We start from the raw sequence: 22,453 nt of genomic DNA, 5'->3' as shown, positions 1-22,453 counted from the left end.
TGAAGCAGAACGTCCAAATGAAGCAGAACGTCCTTGTGACGCAGAACGTCTTCGTGAAGCAGAACGTCCTCGTGACGCAGAACGTCTTCGTGAAGCAGAACGTCCTCGTGAAGCAGAACGTCCTCGTGAAGCAGAACGTCCTCGTGAAGCAGAACGTCCTCTTGAAGCAGAACGTCCTCGTGAAGCAGAACGTCCTCGTGACGCAGAACGTCCTCGTGAAGCAGAACGTCCTCTTGAAGCAGAACGTCCTCTTGAAGCAGAACGTCCTCTTGAAGCAGAACGTCCTCTTGAAGCAGAATGTCCTCTTGAAGCAAAACGTCCTCTTGAAGCAGAACGTCCTCGTGAAGCAGAATGTCCTCGTGACGCAGAACGTCCTCGTGACGCAGAATGTCCTCTTGAAGCAGAACGTCCTCGTGAAGCAGAACGTCCTCTTGAAGCAGAACGTCCTCGTGAAGCAGAATGTCCTCTTGAAGCAGAACGTCCTCGTGAAGCAGAACGTCCTCTTGAAGCAGAACGTCCTCTTGAAGCAGAACGTCCTCTTGAAGCAGAATGTCCTCGTGAAGCAGAATGTCCTCTTGAAGCAGAATGTCCTCGTGACGCAGAACGTCCTCGTGACGCAGAATGTCCTCTTGAAGCAGAACGTCCTCGTGAAGCAGAACGTCCTCTTGAAGCAGAACGTCCTCGTGACGCAGAACGTCCTCGTGACGCAGAACGTCCTCGTGACGCAGAACGTCCTCGTGAAGCAGAACGTCCTCGTGACGCAGAACGTCCTCGTGAAGCAGAACGTCCAAATGAAGTAGAACGTCCAAATGACGCAGAATGTCCTCGTGATGCAGAACGTCCTCGTGAAGCAGAACGTCCTCGTGAAGCAGAACGTCCTCGTGACGCAGAACGTCCTCTTGAAGCAGAACGTCCTCGTGAAGCAGAATGTCCTCGTGACGCAGAACGTCCTAATGACGCAGAATGTCCTCTTGAAGCAGAACGTCCTCGTGAAGCAGAACGTCCTCTTGAAGCAGAACGTCCTCTTGAAGCAGAATGTCCTCTTGAAGCAGAACGTCCTCGTGAAGCAGAACGTCCTCTTGAAGCAGAACGTCCTCTTGAAGCAGAATGTCCTCGTGACGCAGAACGTCCTAATGACGCAGAATGTCCTCTTGAAGCAGAACGTCCTCGTGAAGCAGAACGTCCTCTTGAAGCAGAACGTCCTCGTGAAGCAGAACGTCCTAATGACGCAGAACGTCCTCTTGTAGCAGAATGTCCTCTTGAAGCAGAACGTCCTCGTAAGCAGAACGTCCTCTTGAAGCAGAATGTCCTCGTGAAGCAGAATGTCCTAATGACGCAGAATGTCCTCTTGAAGCAGAACGTCCTCATGGCGCAGAATGTCCTCATAAAGCAGAAACAAAGGGAACGAGGACCCCAAAAAGCAGAAATTCTTTCACTGCAGGAATGCCAAATTGGTCCTCACAGGCATAGAGAGACTTGGACACACAAACTGTAAACAGCGTATCTGAGATAAGAGTGCATGACGAGGACACGGAAATTGCCATGACAACACTGGCGGGATGTTTACATAAGCCGCTCGGCTCTGCATGTGTTAGTGTGTGTGTGTGTGTGTGTGTGTGGTCTCGTGCTGCGACTTGCTCCCTAATAAACTTGATTATCTGGCAGCGTCTCCTCTCATTCCTCCACCCAGATGCCTCCACCCTGCCCCGATCCCTCCACCCTGCCAGAACCCTCCTTCCAAAGCTCTGAGCTCAGAGAACCTCTCAAACAGAACCATGTGGGCAGCAGAACGTGCTTCTCACCTGTAAAGTTTTAGTGATCAAACCGCCAGATTAGAGGAAATAAAGTACGACTCAACATGCTGAATCTCTGTAGAACATTCCTGAAGAAACGGCCTCAAACCAACACTCGCTGTCCAACAACCGTACCTGATGATGAACCTGGTTCTGGTTCTGGACTCATAAGGTCCCATGAATCTCCTGTTTATTACATTGTTTCTATGGCAGGTTAAAGAGAGGCATCGTCATGATGAGCCGCTTGGTTGAAAGAGAACAGAAACACCAACGTTTATGTGAATAAAGAGCACGAAATTTCCTTAATGTTCTGCTGTCAGCTGCACTGAGGAGCATGCATCTTCCATCCTGCAGCAGCCTCAGAGGATATCAGAGCCCAGTGGATCAACTCTATCTGAGGCTAATGTTCCAGCAGAGTTAGCTAAAGACTGTGGATAAACTCTATCTGAGGCTAATGTTCCAGCAGAGTTAGCTACAGACTGTGGATGAACTCTGAGGCTAATGTTCCAGCAGAGTTAGCTAAAGACTGTGGATGAACTCTATCTGAGGCTAATGTTCCAGCAGAGTTAGCTAAAGACTGTGGATAAACTCTATCTGAGGCTAATACTCCAGCAGAGTTAGCTAAAGACTGTGGATGAACTCTATCTGAGGCTAATGTTCCAGCAGAGTTAGCTACAGACTGTGGATAAACTCTATCTGAGGCTAATACTCCAGCAGAGTTAGCTAAAGACTGTGGATAAACTCTATCTGAGGCTAATGTTCCAGCAGAGTTAGCTACAGACTGTGGATGAACTCTATCTGAGGCTAATGTTCCAGCAGAGTTAGCTAAAGACTGTGGATGAACTCTATCTGAGGCTAATGTTCCAGCAGAGTTAGCTACAGACTGTGGATGAACTCTATCTGAGGCTAATGTTCCAGCAGAGTTAGCTAAAGACTGTGGATGAACTTTATCTGAGGCTAATGTTCCAGCAGAGTTAGCTACAGACTGTGGATGAACTCTATCTGAGGCTAATGTTCCAGCAGAGTTAGCTACAGACTGTGGATGAACTCTATCTGAGGCTAATGTTCCAGCAGAGTTAGCTACAGACTGTGGATGAACTCTATCTGAGGCTAATGTTCCAGCAGAGTTAGCTACAGACTGTGGATGAACTCTATCTGAGGCTAATGCTCCAGCAGAGTTAGCTTAATTTTCATGTGTCAAACAGGTCTTCTTCATGTGTTTTACATCCAGCAGATGTGTCAAACAGGTCTTCTTCATGGGTTTTACATCCAGCAGATGTGCCAAACAGGTCTTCTTCATGGGTTTTACATCCAGCAGATGTGCCAAACAGGTCTTCTTCATGGGTTTTACATCCAGCAGATGTGCCAAACAGGTCTTCTTCATGGGTTTTACATCCAGCAGATGTGCCAAACAGGTCTTCTTCATGGGTTTTACATCCAGCAGATGTGCCAAACAGGTCTTCTTCATGGGTTTTACCATCTCTTCACTCTAAAAATGTCCCGTTTCATTTAGTTCAACACTTTTAGCTGAATTCCTTCTCTTATTTAGATGTAAATATGTTTATTCAAATGTAAAACCCATTAGACTTTTGTCTCATTTGAAGGAGCAGAAGCAGAAGTCTGACTCTGAACCCAAACCTCTTTAAATCAGGGACCTTTGAGCTGTAAGGTTTTAACTTTACGCATGATGGGAGTTCTGAGTGTCTGCTTTCATCCAGGAGAACTGTGTGTGTTAAACCTCCAAAGGGCCAATCAACAGATTAACTAACCTACACTTAACATGTAAATCCGCTGCCGCAGTCAGAAACTAAATCCGCCGTCTTTAACAGGATTTATGGGCGGAAGAAAGGAGCCGAGGAGAGCTGACGGAGGAGGGCGGAGGGGTTAAAACAGAACAACAGAACAAAGGCCGGAGCAGAGAAAAGACACAGAGCAGATGGAGACACACCCACCGAGCTGAGAGGATTCACACGCTGGCAGCACCAGACTCCACTGGAAAAATCTCAGATTTAACAGATACGCAGAGCGGCTGTTTGAAAGCTGCTGAAAGCTGCTGAAAGCTCGGCCTCCCTTTGTCTTCCTGGATCTGCTCCCAGGGGAGGAAGAGTCAGCCTGACCCCCAGAGACACAGCCAGACCAGGCCAAAATCAGGCCAAAACCAGGCCGAAAACAGGCCCGAACCAGACCCAAACCTGGCCCAGGAGGCCCGAACCAGGTCCAAACCAAGCCCGAACCTGGCCCAGGAGGCCCAAACCAGGCCGAAAACAGGCCCGAACCAGGCCCAGGAGGCCCGAACCTGGCCAAAACCAGGCCCGAACCTGGCCAAAACCAGGCCCGAACCAGGCCAAAACCAGGCCCGAACCTGGCCAAAACCAGGCCCGAACCAGGCCCGAACCAGGCCCGAACCAGGCCAAAAACAGGCCCAAACCAGGCCCGAACCAGGTCCAGGAGGCCCAAACCAGGTCCAAACCAAGCCCGAACCTGGCCCAGGAGGCCCGAACCAGGTCCAAAACAGGCCCAAACCAGGTCCAAACAAGGCCCAAACCAGGCCCAAACCAGGACCAAACCAGGCCCAAACCAGGCTCGAACCTGGCCAAAACCAGGCCCGAACCAGGCCAAAAACAGGCCCAAACCAGGCCCGAACCAGGTCCAGGAGGCCCAAACCAGGTCCAAACCAACCCCGAACCAGGCCCAGGAGGCCCAAACCAGGCCAAAACCAGGCCTGAACCTGGCCCGAACCAGGCCAAAAACAGGCCCAAACCAGGCCCGAACCAGGTCCAGGAGGCCCAAACCAGGTCCAAACCAAGCCCGAACCTGGCCCAGGAGGCCCGAACCAGGTCCAAAACAGGCCCAAACCAGGTCCAAACAAGGCCCAAACCAGGCCCAAACCAGGACCAAACCAGGCCCAAACCAGGCCCAAACCAGGACCAAACCAGGCCCAAACCAGGCTCGAACCTGGCCAAAACCAGGCCCAAACCAGGCTCGAACCTGGCCAAAACCAGGCCCGAACCAGGCCAAAAACAGGCCCAAACCAGGCCCGAACCAGGTCCAGGAGGCCCAAACCAGGTCCAAACCAAGCCCGAACCTGGCCCAGGAGGCCCGAACCAGGCCAAAAACAGGCCCAAAACAGGCCCAAACCTGGCCCAGGAGGCCCGAACCAGGTCCAAAACAGGCCCAGACCAGGCCCAGACCAGAACCAGACCAGGTCCGAACCAGGCCCAAACCAGGCCTGAACCAGGCCCAAACCAGGCCCAAACCAGGCCCAAACCAGGCCCAGACCAGGTCCGAACCAGGCCCAAACCAGGCCCGAACCAGGCCCAAACCAGGTCCGAACCAGGCCCAAACCAGGCCCAGACCAGGTCCGAACCAGGCCCAAACCAGGCCCGAACCAGGCCCAGACCAGGTCCGAACCAGGCCCAAACCAGGCCCAAACCAGGCCGAAAACAGGCCCAAACCAGGTCCGAACCAGGCCTAGACCAGGCCCGAACCAGGCCGAAAACAGGCCCAAACCAGGTCCGAACCAGGCCCAGACCAGGCCCGAACCAGGCCGAAAACAGGCCCAGACCAGGCCCGAACCAGACGGAATGATCCTTTAAAAATGAGCGGCCCGGAGCTTCTGATTCGCTCATTACTGCAGTTACAACCACGCTTAAAACTGCTCCACCTCTGCTCCACCTCTCTGCTCCACCTCTCTGCTACACCACTGCTCCTCCACCTCTGCTCCACCTCTGCTACACCTCTGCTCCACCTCTGCTCCACCTCTGCTACACCTCTGCTCCACCCCTGCTCCACCTCTGCTCCACCTCTGCTACACCTCTGCTCCACCTCTGCTACACCTCTGCTCCTCCACCTCTGCTCCACCTCTGCTACACCTCTGCTCCTCCACCTCTGCTCCACCTCTGCTCCACCTCTGCTCCACCTCTGCTCCACCTCTGCTCCTCCACCTCTGCTCCACCCCTGCTCCACCTCTGCTCCACCTCTGCTACACCTCTGCTACACCTCTGCTACTTCACCTCTCTGCTCCACCTCTGCTACACCTCTGCTACACCTCTGCTCCTCCACCTCTGCTCCACCCCTGCTCCATCTCTGCTCCACCTCTGCTCCACCCCTGCTCCACCCCTGCTCCACCTCTGCTACACCTCTGCTCCACCTCTGCTCCACCTCTGCTACACCTCTGCTCCACCCCTGCTCCACCTCTGCTCCACCTCTGCAACACCTCTGCTCCTCCACCTCTGCTCCACCCCTGCTCCACCTCTGCTCCACCTCTGCTACACCTCTGCTACACCTCTGCTACACCTCTGCTCCTCCACCTCTCTGCTCCACCTCTGCTCCACCTCTGCTACACCTCTGCTCCTCCACCTCTGCTCCTCCACCTCTGCTCCACCTCTGCTCCACCCCTGCTCCACCCCTGCTCCACCTCTGCTACACCTCTGCTCCACCTCTCTGCTACACCTCTGCTCCTCCACCTCTGCTCCTCCACCTCTGCTCCACCTCTCTGCTACACCCCTGCTCCTCCACCTCTGCTCCACCTCTGCTACACCTCTGCTCCTCCTCTCTGCTCCACCTCTCTGCTACACCACTGCTACACCTCTCTGCTACACCTCTGCTCCTCCACCTCTGCTCCACCTCTCTGCTACACCTCTGCTCCTCCACCTCTGCTCCACCTCTCTGCTACACCTCTGCTCCTCCAACTCTGCTCCTCCACCTCTGCTCCACCTCTCTGCTACACCCCTGCTCCTCCACCTCTGCTCCACCTCTCTGCTACACCTCTGCTCCTCCACCTCTGCTCCACCTCTGCTACACCTCTCTGCTCCACCTCTGCTCCTCCACCTCTGCTCCACCTCTCTGCTACACCACTCCTCCACCTCTGCTCCTCCACCTCTGCTCCACCTCTGCTACACCCCTGCTCCTCCTCCTCTCTGCTACACCTCTGCTCCTCCACCTCTGCTCCACCTCTCTGCTACACCTCTGCTCCTCCACCTCTGCTCCACCTCTCTGCTACACCTCTGCTCCTCCACCTCTGCTCCACCTCTCTGCTACACCTCTGCTCCTCCACCTCTGCTCCACCTCTGCTACACGCCTGCTCCTCCACCTCTGCTCCACCTCTGCTACACCTCTCTGCTCCACCCCTGCTCCTCCACCTCTGCTCCACCTCTCTGCTACACCCCTGCTCCGCCACCTCTGCTCCACCTCTCTGCTACATCTCTGCTCCACCCCTGCTCCACCTCTGCTCCACCCCTGCTCCACCTCTGCTCCTCCACCTCTGCTCCTCCACCTCTGCTCCTCCACCTCTGCTCCACCTCTCTGCTACACCCCTGCTCCACCACCTCTGCTCCACCCCTGCTCCACCTCTGCTACACCCCTGCTCCACCTCTCTGCTACACCACTGCTACACCTCTCTGCTACACCTCTGCTCCTCCACCTCTGCTCCACATCTGCTACACCTCTGCTACACCCCTGCTCCTCCACCCCTGCTCCACCTCTGCTACACCTCTGCTACACCCCTGCTCCTCCACCTCTGCTCCACCTCTCTGCTACACCACTGCTCCACCTCTGCTCCTCCTCTCTGCTACACCACTGCTCCACCTCTGCTCCTCCACCTCTGCTCCACCTCTCTGCTACACCCCTGCTCCTCCACCTCTCTGCTACACCCCTGCTCCGCCACCTCTGCTCCACCTCTCTGCTACATCTCTGCTCCACCCCTGCTCCACCTCTCTGCTCCACCCCTGCTCCACCTCTGCTCCACCTCTGCTCCACCTCTGCTCCACCTCTCTGCTACACCACTGCTCCACCTCTCTGCTACACCTCTGCTCCACCTCTGCTCCACCTCTGCTCCACCTCTCTGCTACACCACTGCTCCACCTCTGCTCCTCCACCACTGCTCCACATCTCTGCTACACCCCTGCTCCGCCACCTCTGCTCCATCTCTGCTCCACCCCTGCTCCACCTCTCTGCTCCACCCCTGCTACACCTCTGCTCCACCTCTGCTCCTCCACCTCTGCTCCACCTCTCTGCTACACCCCTGCTCCGCCACATCTGCTCCACCTCTCTGCTACATCTCTGCTCCACCCCTGCTCCACCTCTCTGCTCCACCCCTGCTCCACCTCTGCTCCACCTCTGCTCCTCCACCTCTGCTCCTCCTCTCTGCTACACCCCTGCTCCTCCACCTCTGCTCCACCTCTGCTACACCACTGCTCCACCTCTCTGCTACACCCCTGCTCCTCCACCTCTGCTCCACCTCTGCTACACCTCTGCTCCTCCTCTCTGCTACACCCCTGCTCCTCCACCTCTGCTACACCACTGCTCCACCTCTCTGCTACACCTCTGCTCCACCTCTCTGCTACACCTCTGCTCCTCCACCTCTGCTCCTCCTCTCTGCTACACCACTGCTACACCTCTGCTCCTCCACCTCTGCTCCTCCTCTCTGCTACACCCCTGCTCCTCCACCTCTGCTCCACCTCAGTCAGCTCGTGCACGGCCCATTGTTTTCTGTAGCTGGTGATTTTCTGGTTTGGCAGGAAATAGAAATCCTACCTTAAGAAAGACGCACACGTGCACACACACACGTATACACACACACACGTGCACACACACACGTATACACACACACACACACGTGCACACACACACACACACGTGCACGTGCACACACACACACGTGCTGGTTAAACAGTGTGTCAGTAAATTTGTTGTCTATTTAAACTGAAATCTGCTCCGATAAAGTAATCTGCAGGAATCTGTTGCATCAGGGATGGGTTAGTTAGCCTGATGTTAGCCTGATGTTAGCCTGGTGTTAGCCTGATGCTAACCTGATGTTAACCTGATATTAGCCTGATGTTAGCCTGATGTTAGCCTGATGTTAGCCTGGTGTTAGCCTGATGCTAACCTGATGTTAACCTGATATTAGCCTGATGTTAGCCTGATGTTAGCCTGATATTAGCCTGATGTTAGCCTGATGTTAGCCTGATGTTAACCTGATGTTAGCCTGATGTTAACCTGATGTTAGCCGGATGTTAGCCGGATGTTAGCCAGATGTTAGCCTGATGTAAACCTGATGTTAGCCTGATGTTAGCCTGATGCTAACCTGATGTTAGCCTGATGTTAACCTGATGTTAGCCTGATGTTAGCCTGATGCTAACCTGATGTTAGCCTGATGTTAACCTGATGTTAGCCTGGTGTTAGCCTGATATTAGCCTGATATTAACCTGATGTTAGCCTGATGTTAGCTTGATGTTAGCCTGATGTTAACCTGATGTTAGCCTGATGTTAACCTGATGTTAACCTGATGTTAGCCTGATGTTAACCTGATGTTAGCCTGATGTTAACCTGATATTAGCCTGATGTTAACCTGATATTAGCCTGATATTAACCTGATGTTAGCCTGATGTTAGCTTGATGTTAACCTGATGTTAGCCTGATGTTAGCCTGATGTTAGCCTGATGTTAGCCTGATGTTAACCTGATATTAGCCTGATGCTAACCTGATGTTAGCCTGATGTTAACCTGATGTTAGCCTGATTTTTGCCTGATGCTAACCTGATGTTAGCCTGATGTTAGCCTGATGTCAACCTGATATTAGCCTGATATTAACCTGATGTTAGCTTGATGTTAGCCTGATGTTAGCCTGATATTAACCTGATGTTAGCCTGATGTTAACCTGATATTAGCCTGATATTAACCTGATGTTAGCCTGATGTTAGCTTGATGTTAGCCTGATGTTAACCTGATTTTTGCCTGATGCTAACCTGATGTTAGCCTGATGTTAGCCTGATGTTAGCCTGATATTAGCCTGATATTAACCTGATGTTAGCCTGATGTTAGCTTGATGTTAGCTTGATGTTAGCCTGATGTTAGCCTGATGTTAGCCTGATGTTAGCCTGGAACCGGTCCTGTGTGCTCGGTACCCAGCAGAAGGGTTACAGACATGGTAATGGGTTCCATGGTAACGGGTTCCATGGTAACGGGTTCCATGGTAACGAATTCCATGGTAATGGGTTCCATGGTAACGGGTTCCATGGTAACGGGTTCCATGGGACCGGTACGCTTTGTTGGTAGTGAGATAGTTAGATCCGCATAGTGGGAACGGGGCTAATAGCCGCATTCGGACTGTAGGAACCTTTGGCAGTTCCTAGAACCTTTTCAGAAACGGGGCCGTTTTCTCCCGCATTCGCACATACAGGAACTCGGGACCACGGCCCTCGGGATCTAGGGTACTCGGGACCACGGCCCTCGGGATCTAGGGAACTCGGGACCACGGCCCTCGGGAACTAGGGTACTCGGGACCACGGCCCTCGGGAACTAGGGAACTCGGGACCACGGCCCTCGGGAACTAGGGTACTCGGGACCACGGCCCTCGGGAACTAGGGTACTCGGGACCACGGCCCTCAGTTCCTGGAACCATTTCAGCTCCTTCTCCTCAGCTGGGTCTGTTCTGGGTTCTGTAGGAACACATCTGACGGAGGTGTTTGGTGGTCTTTCGCCGCAGGCTGAAAACCCACCTCTTCAGGAAAAACTACCCTGCTCCGTCCTAGTTCCTTACGCACTTATTGTTTCCTCCACCTCTGGCACCCTCTATACTTTCATTACCCCCTACCCGAACCAGGGTCTGAATCCCCACCCCGCTGTGACTGGTGTGCAGTTGGTGAGAGGCTGAGGTAGCTGACTTACTGCACTTACTCTAGCACTAGTTCTGCTCTTAGCTGTTTGGTATTGGAAGGAAATGCACTTATGATTTCTTGTGACCTGAAGTTCTTTTGCCTACCGATGTTGAACGCACTTTTTGTAAGTCGCTTTGGTTAAAAGCGTCTGCAGAATGACCGTAATGTAATGTAATGTATGTAATGGTCGGTAGCTCCGCCCCTTGGTGGTCGGTAGCTCCGCCCCTTGGTGGTCGGTAACTCCGCCCCTTGGTGGTTAGTAGCTCCGCCCCTTGGTGGCCGGTAGCTCCGCCCCTTGGTTGTCGGTAGCTCCGCCCCTTGGTTGTCGGTAGCTCCGCCCCTTGGTGGTCGGTAACTCCGCCCCTTGGTGGTCGGTAACTCCGCCCCTTGGTGGTTAGTAGCTCCGCCCCTTGGTGGCCGGTAGCTCCGCCCCTTGGTGGTCGGTAGCTCCGCCCCTTGGTGGTCGGTAACTCCGCCCCTTGGTGGCCGGTAGCTCCGCCCCTTGGTGGTCGGTAGCTCCGCCCCTTGGTGGTCGGTAGCTCCGCCCCTTGTCATGTTGTCAGGCTGAAATGTTTCCTCATACACACGGACACAACCTTGGCGTGTTTAATAAGTTAAACCTCCACGTGGTCTCCTTTGTCTGCGGCGCTCTGCTCTCCTTCCTTCATGAAACCAAGAAGTACGGCCTGCGCTCCATCCTGCGTCTCCTGACTCTCTCTGTGTGAGCTCTTCCAGCCTCCATGTTAGACGCCCCATGTGATCGTCCATGATTAATATCACCATCATGCAGACCATGAACACGGTGGCCTCCCCGCTCTCCCTGTTAGCTTCTTGGTGCTGTTTGTTTCTTCTCTCCTTACTTTAAAGGATAACTGCAGTATTTTCCACATTAAGCCTCTTTTCTGAGTCTGCAATGTTTCAGAACCCCCCTCACCGCTTTTTTGATGTTTACAGCTGTCTCCGGTATTTGCCCAATTTTGATTCATCTCAACCTGCTTCAGAACGGCAAGTCATGCGCATGTCCTAAAAGGTCCGTAAAAGCACCATAAACGTCCGTTTTCAAACTAATCAACTCACCGGAGTGGTTACTGGTGTGCACTGGTAATCCATATCACATTTCGTGGCGAAAAGTTGCTTCTGTCGTGTTTTATTTGACATTTTGTACTGGATGTTCGTTGATCGATCCATGACCTGCACGTCTCCAGGACTATGGGGCGAGCAGGTCGGATCACAGCTGACCCTTCTCACCCTGCACATGGACTATTTGAACCACTCCCCTCAGGCAGGAGGCTTCGGTCCATTCGGACTAGGACCTCCCGTCACAAAAACAGTTTTTTCCCCCTTGCAGTCAGACTTATAAACACTTCATAATCACTTCATAACCTGCCACAGACACTTTACTTCACTTTACCATCATTAAAATTGCACTAACGAAACTGCACTGTTGTTGCTCTGTATATTGGTTACTGTGTATTGTTGTACACACCTTGTACATTTTATATTCATATATTTTTATTCTTTATTTTTTATCTTTATATCCCTGTTACATGTTTGCACCTTACGCCGCAGCAAATTCCTAGTTAGTGAACACTGTTCACTAACAATGGCAATAAAAACGAATTCTGATTCTGATTCTGATATCACTCCGCCACCGCTAAGAAAATAGTGCGAGCATGAACGAGCTGCCAAATAAAACACGACAGAAGCAACTTTTCGCCACGAAATTTGATATGGATTACCAGTGCACACCAGTAACCACTCCGGTGAGTTGATTAGTTTGAAAACGGACGTTTATGGTGCTTTTACGGACCTTTTTGGACATGCACATGACTTGCCATTCTGAAGCAGGTTGAGAAGAATCAAAATTAGGCAAATACCGGAGACAGCAGTAAACATCAAAAAAGCGGTGAGGGGGGTTCTAAAACATTGCAGACTCAGAAAAGAGGCTTAATGTTGAAAATACCGCAGTTCCCCTTTAACCGGGTTTTGTTTTGTTCTGTTTTGTTGTTGAATGTGGCTAAAGCAACAGGTCGCTGTCGCAGACGGCTGCGCCGCATCAGTCCCTATCAGGTCCGACTCTGTGGGAAACTGAAACAGTTCCGCTGGGGAGGGACGGTTATCAGAGCTGCTGTCTGAATGAGGCTTTAGAAAGTGTTCCCCGACAGGTTCCTGATCCTGAGAACATGTAATCAATAACCAATCGATCACTGACAGGTTCCAGCTGCAGAACGCCTGATCCGTCTGAGGCTGAAAGGAAACGTCCAACAGATGTTAGTCCAGAACCAGAACCAGAACCCATGAGGAGACCCTCAGAAAGAGAGAATCATCAGTGATCTCATCTGCTCCTGGTCCTGGTTCTGCTCCTGGTTCTGCTCCTGGTTCTGCTCCTGGTTCTGGTTCTGCTCCTGGTTCTGCTCCTGGTTCTGGTTCTGAGGGCATCAGTTTCCTCTAAACCGTCTTAAATTCCTTCAGATCTCCAGAACCTGCAGCTCAGACTCAGTTTGAGCTAAAAAATTTAAAAAACCAACAAACCAAACTTTAAAAGTTCCAACTAAAACAACCAGAAATCTTACAGTTTTGCCCCAGCAGCCCAGTTCTGCCCCAGCAGCTCACACTTCTGCCCCAGCAGCCCAGTTCTGCCCCGGCAGCTCACACTTCTGCCCCAGCAGCCCAGTTCTGCCCCAGCAGCTCACACTTCTGCCCCAGCAGCCCAGTTCTGCCCCACTCAGGGGTAACCCTCTCACACTCAGACTCAGTCTGAGCTGAAAAACTTTAAAAGTTAAACTAAAACCAGCAGAAATCTCAGAGTCAAACAGCAGAAAGATTAACATGCCCCCCCCCCCCCTCTGGTGGAAACCATCGATCAGTAATCGATACTGATGATGGATCACCACCGGGACCACCGGGACTCACCTTCCTCCGCGCGGCAGCAGCTCAGCAGCAGCGGGACCAGCAGCAGCCACAGCCCGCAGAGGGCCGCCCGGCCCGGGGCCCCCGGGGCCGCCGGGGGCCGCTGACCCCTCCGACCCTTCATCATCTGATCACACCTATCGATCCCCGTTCAGTGACGTCAGCTGGGCTCGCTCTCGGTCGGCCTCGCGCGCCTCATCGGAGCTCAGAGAGCGAGCGCGCGATGCGGTTAAAGGTCCTTCACCCGCGGGAGGAACTTTCCAAGATGGACGCTGGTGCCTGGACCCCAGAAAGTTGGTTCCGAACCGGGCCGGACTGCTTCGGCTCTCCCCGGTCTCATGCCTCCATTCCGGCTGCTCGGCTCCGCTTCTCCTCCGGAGCGGCGCGGCGGGGCGCGGCTCCCTCCGAGGCCGACAAAGGAGCCCCGAGCGGCGGCCTGGTGAGCGCAGAGGGGTCGGTGGGCAGCTGGAGGGTGGAGGAGGAACGCGCGCGCACACACACACACTCACGCGCGCACAGGTAAAACACGCGCACACAGACCAGGTGAGAGCAGGTGAGGCCCGTCGGAACTCGCAGAACTCCCGGTGTGTGTCGGTTCTCCAGCTGAAACATCCAGAAAAAGTTCGGACAAAAGCTGCAAGTTTCTCCTCTTCTTCTGCGGAGAGCCACGCCCACTTCACCACAGGCCACGCCCACAGCCGGCGCGTGATTGGCTGGGAGATCTGAAAGCGTGCAAGGGGGGCGGGGCTTAGCGATGAGCGACAGTGGAGGAATGTGGAGGAGACGTTCTGCGCATGTCAGCGTGGGACAGAAATAAACAGCAGGTGGAAATAAACATTAACTTTACCTTTTTTTTTTCTTACTTTTTAGTACTTGCTTTTTCTCTTTAAAAAAAATAAAAAAATAAATATTTTTCTCTTTTTTAATTTCTTGTCTCATGTCTGTTGCTGCTGTGACAAGTGAATTTCCCCATTGTGGGATAATTAAAGTACAATCTAATCTAATCTAATCTAATCTTTGAAGTTTGGATTTTAATGTGTGAAAAGTTCACAAAGTGGAAACTTAAACATTTATTTGTTTTGTGTTTCACATGTTTGGGGCATTAATCAGCCAATCAGCATGAAGGGAAACGGATCAATAAATATGCCGATTGACAGAAACTGTTCAGACATCGATCTGTTAAACACTTTAAACACACTTTCACTAAGAAACAGAACCTTTTATCTGCCCAAACGTCCTCAGAGGGACTGATCAGGAGTTTGATCACAGATCAATAAGCTGAACAGCTAAACAGTCAGAAGCTGCGTTTCTGCTTCGAATTCTGTTCCAACTGCTGCCCTTCCCCAGGGGAACCGTTTAATTTGGCTTTCACGGGAGGCGGGACCTGATGGGGACTGATGCGACGCAGCCGTCTGCGACAGCGTCGTGTTACTTTAGCGCCACATTCAACAACAAAACAGAACCCGTGAAAAGTAAGGAGAGAAGAAAACTCCGTAGAGTAGTTTATAAAAATGGCCACAAGAAGCAGAAATCTGATAGCTACCACCAGCCACCAAACACCTCCGTCAGATGTGTTGCTGTGGAACCCAGAACAGACCCAGCTGAGGAGAAGGAGCTGAAAAGGTTCCAGGAGCTGCAGAAGGTTCCTACAGTGGGAATGAGCCTGTTTTACCTCCGACAGTACCGCGTTCCTTTAGGGTTCCAGAGCGGGTGGAGTTCTCCCGTCGTTTTATTTCCACCAAAACTCATAAACTCTGTTCACTGAGACCACAGTCTGATGGAGTTCCTGAGGGAAAGTCCCCAGTGATCAGAGTCCTGGGAACTTCTGGTCCAAGCAAATCAAATCAGAACATTTAACCGTTTGTTCTCTTTCTTTTTAATCTTTTAAGGAACGTTTGATAGTTTCACAGCCGTGTAAACACTAAACACTAAAATAAACATGTAACTAAACATGTAACTAAACATGTAACTAAACATGTAACTAAACATGTAACTAAACATGTTACTAAACATGTAAATAAACATGTAACTAAACATGTAACTAAACATGTAACTAAACATGTAACTAAACATGTTACTAAACATGTAAATAAACATGTAACTAAACATGTAACTAAACATGTAACTAAACATGTAACTAAACACTAAAATAAACATGTAACTAAACATGTAACTAAGCATGTTACCAAACATGTAACTAAACACAAAACTAAACATGTAACTAAACACAAAACTAAACATGTAACTAAACACAAAACTAAACATGTAATTAAACACAAAACTAACTAAACACAAAACTAACTAATCGCGTAACCAAACATTAAACCATCTGATATCTGTTACATGAAATCAACCTTTTTAAAGCTGCAGGAAAGACTGAATTCGAAATGGATTTAATGTCTGATCTGATCGATCGGAGGAATAATGGATCGTCTTCTCCCCGATCAGACCTTCAGAAGTATGCGGACACATTTAAACTTCTCAGTTTCAGCCCGTCAGCGTCCACAAACTTTAGAATCTGTGAAGTTTCCATCTCTCACCTGGAGCGTCATAAAGAGGTGAGAGAGACATTATATGAGCCCATAGAGAGAGGGACCCCCCCCCCCCCATCTGAGGACAAAGGAGCAGCTCAGGTGTCCCCCCCCCCCCCCCCCACCTTCCTTTGTTGATGGAGGTGTGAACCGGAACAGGTCAGCTGGAGGACAGAAGACAGACTGTGGGAACCTGACAGGCAGGTTTAAGCCCCGCCCCCTGGGATGATGTCACCCAGAACAGGCTAAAGGCCGGTTTATGGTCGGAAACCAGGCTGTCTGCGTGTGTGTCGCAGTTAACGCAGACATGCCCCCCCCCCCTTACGCAGACAGTGCCGCAGATATCGTCGCAGGGAGGAGAGAAAGGAGGCCTCTGATTGGCCAACTCTACATCCGCTCTACACTATGCGTATTTCCGGTTTGCTAACCGGCTAATGCTGACGCTAACCGTGCTAACCGTGACGATTCTTTCGCCTCTCTGCCAGCTCCAGTAGTAGCAATATTTCTTCTATTTCTAGATCGATCAGCTGCATCTCAATCAAAGTGCGCATTCGTCCAGTCGCCGTTGTTGTTGAATGACCTCCGTAACCGGAAGAGAAACACGCCACCCACCACACCCACAATCCTAGCTTGTTCGTGATTGTCCCTCTTGCGTTGTGGCGTGGGATTAACATAGCGCAGACCGCGCTTCAAAAGTGGGCATAAATCAAAAATAACTGCGTCGTGTCTGCAACACACTGCTGCGAGAGTATACACGGGCCTTGAGACCTAAACTGAGACACTCAGGATCCATCAGGGGATCCATCACAGGATCCAATCAGAGGATCAGTCAGAGGATCCATCAGAGGATCAATCAGGGGATCAATCAGAGGATCCATCAGGGGATCCATCAGGGGATCAATCAGGGGATCAATCAGGGGATCAATCAGAGGATCCATCAGGGGATCAATCAGGGGATCAATCAGAGGATCCATTAGGGGATCCATCAGAGGATCCATTAGGGGATCAATCAGAGGATCCATTAGGGGATCAATCAGAGGATCCATTAGGGGATCAATCAGGGGATCAATCAGAGGATCCATTAGGGGATCAATCAGGGGATCAATCAGGGGATCAATCAGAGGATCCATTAGGGGATCCATCAGAGGATCCATTAGGGGATCCATCAGAGGATCCATTAGGGGATCAATCAGAGGATCCATTAGGGGATCAATCAGGGGATCCATCAGAGGATCCATTAGGGGATCAATCAGGGGATCAATCAGAGGATCCATCAGAGGATCCATTAGGGGATCCATCAGAGGATCCATTAGGGGATCCATCAGGGGATCAATCAGAGGATCCATTAGGGGATCCATCAGGGGATCAATCAGAGGATCCATTAGGGCAGTGGTTCTCAAACTTTTTTGGTCATTCCCCACTTTGAACAAGTGGGGATTTCCAAGCCCCACCTGCCCCTGTCGCCCCAACAAAAATATTGATAAATTACATTTCAACTCGATTGAACTAACACCAAGTAACATCATATTTTATAATGAATCAAAATCAATAACATCAAATAACACAAAGTTCAAAAAGAGAAAATAAAAGCGTTTAATTTGCAATCTGTGCAAAAAACAAAAACAACTAAAATTTATCCCTGCATTAGTGGCTGCAATGAGCCTGTTTTGCACTGCACAACTTCTCAAAACGTGGTTGCAGGCTTGAAACTTCCACTCTCAAGTCATGCTCAATGTTGAGCTGAGATCTGTATTTTGTTTTCAGAGATGCCAAAGCTGAGAAGCATGTGGTTGCATTTCGGGATTCTGTATGTAACTTTATATGAGGCCATTTGTGCTTGACTGTTAACCGACGAAGCCTTCAGGCGTTGCTCCTGCTGTCGATTTTCTTTTAAAGAAATCCAGTGGCTTGTTAACGTGACAGGGGTGTGTTATAGTGATGGGATACTCGAGTTTGTATGAGTCACTCACTAAAATGAATCGGGTTTTCGAGTCACTTGAATCAATCACCCAGAGTGTGCGCCACGGAATGTACAAACAAGTTCCAAACCACGTCCCAAATCATTGTGAAGAAGGCTAAAAATCAAGAAGTCTCCAAGGCCAAACATTTATTTTTCTTTCTTTCTCTCTAAAAAAATTCAAATAACCCAAATAGCCAATGAATTAACATTCATTGCAAAACAGTGCAAAATTATAATAAAATGTATGAAACTGTGCACGAATAGAACATTTAAATAACCTAAACAATAGTGCAAAAATAATAATATTCTAACATTCAACACTGCACCATTAGAATAAAATAATTATGTACAGACTGAATGAACTCCCGCTTCCTTTAAAATAAAGCCGGAAGGGAGAGGGAGCTGTGAGCTGCCTGTGAACTGTGAGTCGAGTGTAAATCATGAGTCCTGAACTGTGTGGAGCAGAGAGCTGGCGAGTTTCTCGGGTATGGGAGGGGCTCTACGAGCTGGGAGGGAGCGCGAGCTGTGAGCTGTATTAGCGCCGCTTCAGCCACGGAGCTAATACAGCAATTAGCTTTATACATTTACGCAATTGCAGTTAGAATAATAGTTATGTGGCATGTCTCCTCTTTACAGTTAGCTGACAGTAGCAGCGGTGAGTCAGTGAACGAGTTAATGGAGACAATGACTCATAACTCCTGAGTCAGTAAAAAGAATCTCGAGTTTTGAACGATTGACTCACGAATCGCACATCACTAGCGTGTTATCTCCAGGTGTCTCCTTAATTTGTTTGGCCTCATGCTGTCCGCTGCTAACGGCTTCAGACACAGAGCACACATCGGTCTGTCCTCTGCACCGACCACTGCAACCGTGAATCCTCGACCAAGATAGTGTTTGTGATGGTGCTGGCTCCTTTTTGGTCCGAGCCACAAATATTATCTTTATTGTCAATAAAGAAAAGCATTTAAGATGGGCATAAAATTTAAAATTTCCTCCCGTTTGTCGCGCCCCACTTGCCATGTCTCCGTTCCCCACCAGTGGGGCGCGCCCCACACTTTGAGAAGCACTGCATTAGGGGATCCATCAGAGGATCCATTAGGGGATCCATCAGAGGATCCATTAGGGGATCCATCAGGGGATCAATCAGAGGATCCATTAGGGGATCCATCAGAGGATCCATTAGGGGATCCATCAGAGGATCCATTAGGGGATCCATCAGAGGATCCATCAGAGGATCCATCAGAGGATCCGTCAGGGGATCCATCAGAGGGTCCGATCGGACGCTTGAACTGAAATTAAGTTCCGATTAATTTAAACTGACGTTTGAAAATCAAATATTTTATTTATTTAAAAAAAAAATCTGTTTAAACAGCAAATTTAAACTGGATTAAGAGATTTAAATGTGAGTCAAAAGTGTTTAAAATCAAATTTAAATAAAGTTATACCTTTTTTTAGCACAATGGAAACTCAGATTAAAACTGGATTAAAAATTAAAGTTGGATTAAAACTTTAAACTGGATTAAAACTTTAAACTGGATTAAAACTTTAAACTGGATTAAAACTGGATTAAAACTTTCAACTGGATTAAAACAAAGCTCGATTAAAGCTTTAAACTGGATTCAGAATTTAAAGTTCTTAAATGGTTTTATTCCTATGTCACAGATCGACAGTTTTTTATAAGTATGGATACATGCTCCTCAAGAATTCATAAAATCAAGTGTGGGGTTCCCCAAGGATCAATTTTAGGCCCATTGCTTTTTAATCTGTACATGTTGCCACTTGGGGATGTCATCAGGAGACATGGCATTGGTGTTCACAGCTATGCTGATGATACACAGCTTTACATTGCCATGTCTCCTGATGACCTAGAACCAGTTAACGTTCTTTTAAACTGTATTTTAGATATAAAGTCATGGATGGCAGAGAATTTCTTACAGCTCAACCAGGGCAAGACTGAAGTTTTAATTGTTGGTCCTGAAGACAAGAGAGAGATAATTTTACCCAAACTACAAAACTTTAAATCTTCTCGACATGTAAAAAATCTGGGTGTTCTTTTTGACTCTGAGCTGGATTTTATCCAAAATATTAGAAATGTAACAAAGACAGGATTTTATCATCTTAAAAATATTGCCAGAGTCCGCCCATTTCTCTCTCTTGCCAGCACGGAGGAGCTGATGCAAGCTTTTATTTCTAGTAGGATAGATTATTGTAATGCCCTGCTTTCTGGTCTTACCAAAAAAAAAAGTATTCATTACCTACAATTAATACAGAATTCAGCTGCACGTGTGCTGACCAAGACCAGAGGGCGGGAACACATTACACCAGTTTTAAAATCGCTGCATTGGCTCCCCGTGCATTTCAGGATTGATTTTAAGGTTATTTTAGTTGTTTATAAATGTCTTAATGGTCTCGGGCCTTCTTATCTATCTGTTCTGCTTTTAAATGATGAGCCCTCGCGGACCCTGAGGTCCTCTGGTACCGGCCTTTTAGTTGTTCCTAAAGTTAGAACAAAAACTTATGGTGAGACGTCGTTCCACTATTATGGACCTGATCTGTGGAACAGCCTGCCAGAGAAGCTCAGGGCTGCAGAGAGTGTTGAGGTTTTTAAAAAGAGGCTCAAGACCTACCTTTTTAGTTTGGCTTACAGCTGAATTTTATTTCATTTATTTATTATTTTATATATACACACATATATATGTATAAATATAAATATATATATATATTATTTTATTTGTTTATTTAATTATTTTTGTTTTAGTTTACTTTTATCTATTCATCCATTATTTAAAATATCTATTTATTTTAGTGGTGGGCATAGATTAATTTTTTTAATCTAGATTAATCTCACTGAAATCTTGAAATTAATCTAGATTAAAATGGCTCATTCAGGGGTCCGGCAATCCGCGGGGTTCGCGGAAACAGACGTGTAAACTTTGGTTCCTATCCAAACAATAGTCGTTTAATCCTGAGACTGTTGCAATTGCCGTGTCGAGTGCTTCAATACAATAGTGTAGTAACCCCACGCATACCTTTCTCACTGCAATTAAGTTTTATTTCTGATTTATTTCTGATTTTATTTCGAATTTAGTTTCTTTTTCACAGCTGCCTCTGCTATTCCTGCTCTTCTCAGGTGTACCTAATGTAGTTTTACATCATTTGTAACGTGATGTATATCTTGAATAACAAATTTTTTTTTTCTCGCGGGGGTGCTGCACAGCTGCGAGGCCTTTAAGAATTTAACATTCTAAATGTGACGTCACGAGCTACCAAAGCAAATTCTCAAGCGAAGCTTCTCCAGCGAGGTCGCTCTTGGTGTACACGCAGCAGGCAGAGCAGCTTGGCTCTAGCATGGTTGCTGCGTCTGCTCGCGCGAGCGGTGTTGATGACGTCACGAGTTCGTGCCCGCCATAGGACCCTATATAGTGGCACAAGTCGTTGCGCGCCAGTAGTTGCAATTTTCTCCGTCACAGAGGTGGCGCTGCTACGTGAAGGTTACCTCTATTCTACAACCACGAAAGTGGAGAAGAAAACAATGCCGCTGTCAAGAGCAAGAATACTGTAATTAATGATGCTGCTGCAGTTTTCGGATCATTTTAATCTTTTAATTCAGTTAATAGAGGTGAAGGTCTGAAGCCCCCGGCATCAACAGAGTCTCTGCCCTCTTCTTTGCCTTCACGTATCTGTCCCGTAGCTTCTTCCACACATTCTTACAGAACTCTCCCTCTTTCCCCAAAGTTCTAGCCTGGGTGCCAGCCGAACTTAGCCCCGCCCATAAAAGATTTGGTCGGGAAGTTCGGTCTGGCTCTGCTCAGTTGGGAAATCATTATGCCCGACCAAGAATTGGTCGGACCAATCAGATTGCCAGGGCGGACTTTATACGATGATGGACAGATGATCAACAGGGACATTATCGACTATGTCACTAAAGAGCTGAACACGGCTGCCGCTGGAGAGCTAGGGCGTGTGGATTCTGCCATCGAGTCTGTTCTACAGGATCTCCACATTGCATTCATTTTGAAAGACGAACAGAGGAACGTGATAAAGGCTTTTATCGATAGAAAAGATGTTTTTGCCGTCCTTCCTACAACAAGTGTGTGTCGCTAAATCTACGTCACATACTACGTTGCTCTGATTGGTTGTAGGTCTGTCCAATTGAGCGAAGAGGCATTTTTTCTCCTGGTTCGGTTGAAACACGCCCCATACCCAAATCTCTATTGAGCGGTATCAGACTCACATTCTGACTAGAATCGTGAGTATGACGTAGTCAGGCTACCAAAGTTCTGCCCATCTCTGTGCACCAGTTTGGGGAGTTTACGTGCTCCCTGTGCTGTTTCTCTGCAGTTTCGTACAGCTGCTGTACAAACGCACCTCCTGACTGAGCCTGGTCTCACATCGGTCCATCCGGTTCGTTGTGCTCGGCGCCGCCAAGTTACAAAAATCGACTGGTGCACGACACCGCGCTGCGCCGTCTTTTCAAGGGAAGCGCCAGGCCTGAAACGCCATTTTGACGTCACGGTGCGACACCGCCGTGACAGACGCGGCAACCATGCTACCGCCTTTATTCACATGCATGGCTTCAGCAGTTTCTCTAGCTTCGCCAACT

The 22,453-nt window shown here is 49.4% G+C and overlaps 1 protein-coding gene across 3 annotated transcripts in view; it reads right to left on the bottom strand.

Annotated features, from left to right (window-relative positions):
• LOC142369286 (ephrin type-B receptor 4b-like) overlaps window positions 1-14,018 on the bottom strand; it is a 58,857-nt gene extending 44,839 nt beyond the window's left edge. For all 3 annotated transcript variants that reach the window (XM_075451620.1, XM_075451621.1, XM_075451622.1), the window contains exon 1: window positions 13,363-14,018. In XM_075451620.1, the coding sequence (XP_075307735.1) occupies window positions 13,363-13,486 (124 nt within the window). In that variant the 5' untranslated portion in view covers window positions 13,487-14,018. The remainder of the gene's footprint in view (window positions 1-13,362) is intronic.
• Window positions 14,019-22,453: the final 8,435 nt, after the last annotated feature.

The sequence above is a fragment of the Odontesthes bonariensis genome, chromosome 19, assembly GCF_027942865.1.
Source record: "Odontesthes bonariensis isolate fOdoBon6 chromosome 19, fOdoBon6.hap1, whole genome shotgun sequence".
NCBI lineage: Eukaryota > Metazoa > Chordata > Actinopteri > Atheriniformes > Atherinopsidae > Odontesthes > Odontesthes bonariensis.
The sequence above is the reverse complement of the archived record's forward strand: the minus strand, read 5'-3'. Positions and strand labels throughout refer to the sequence as shown.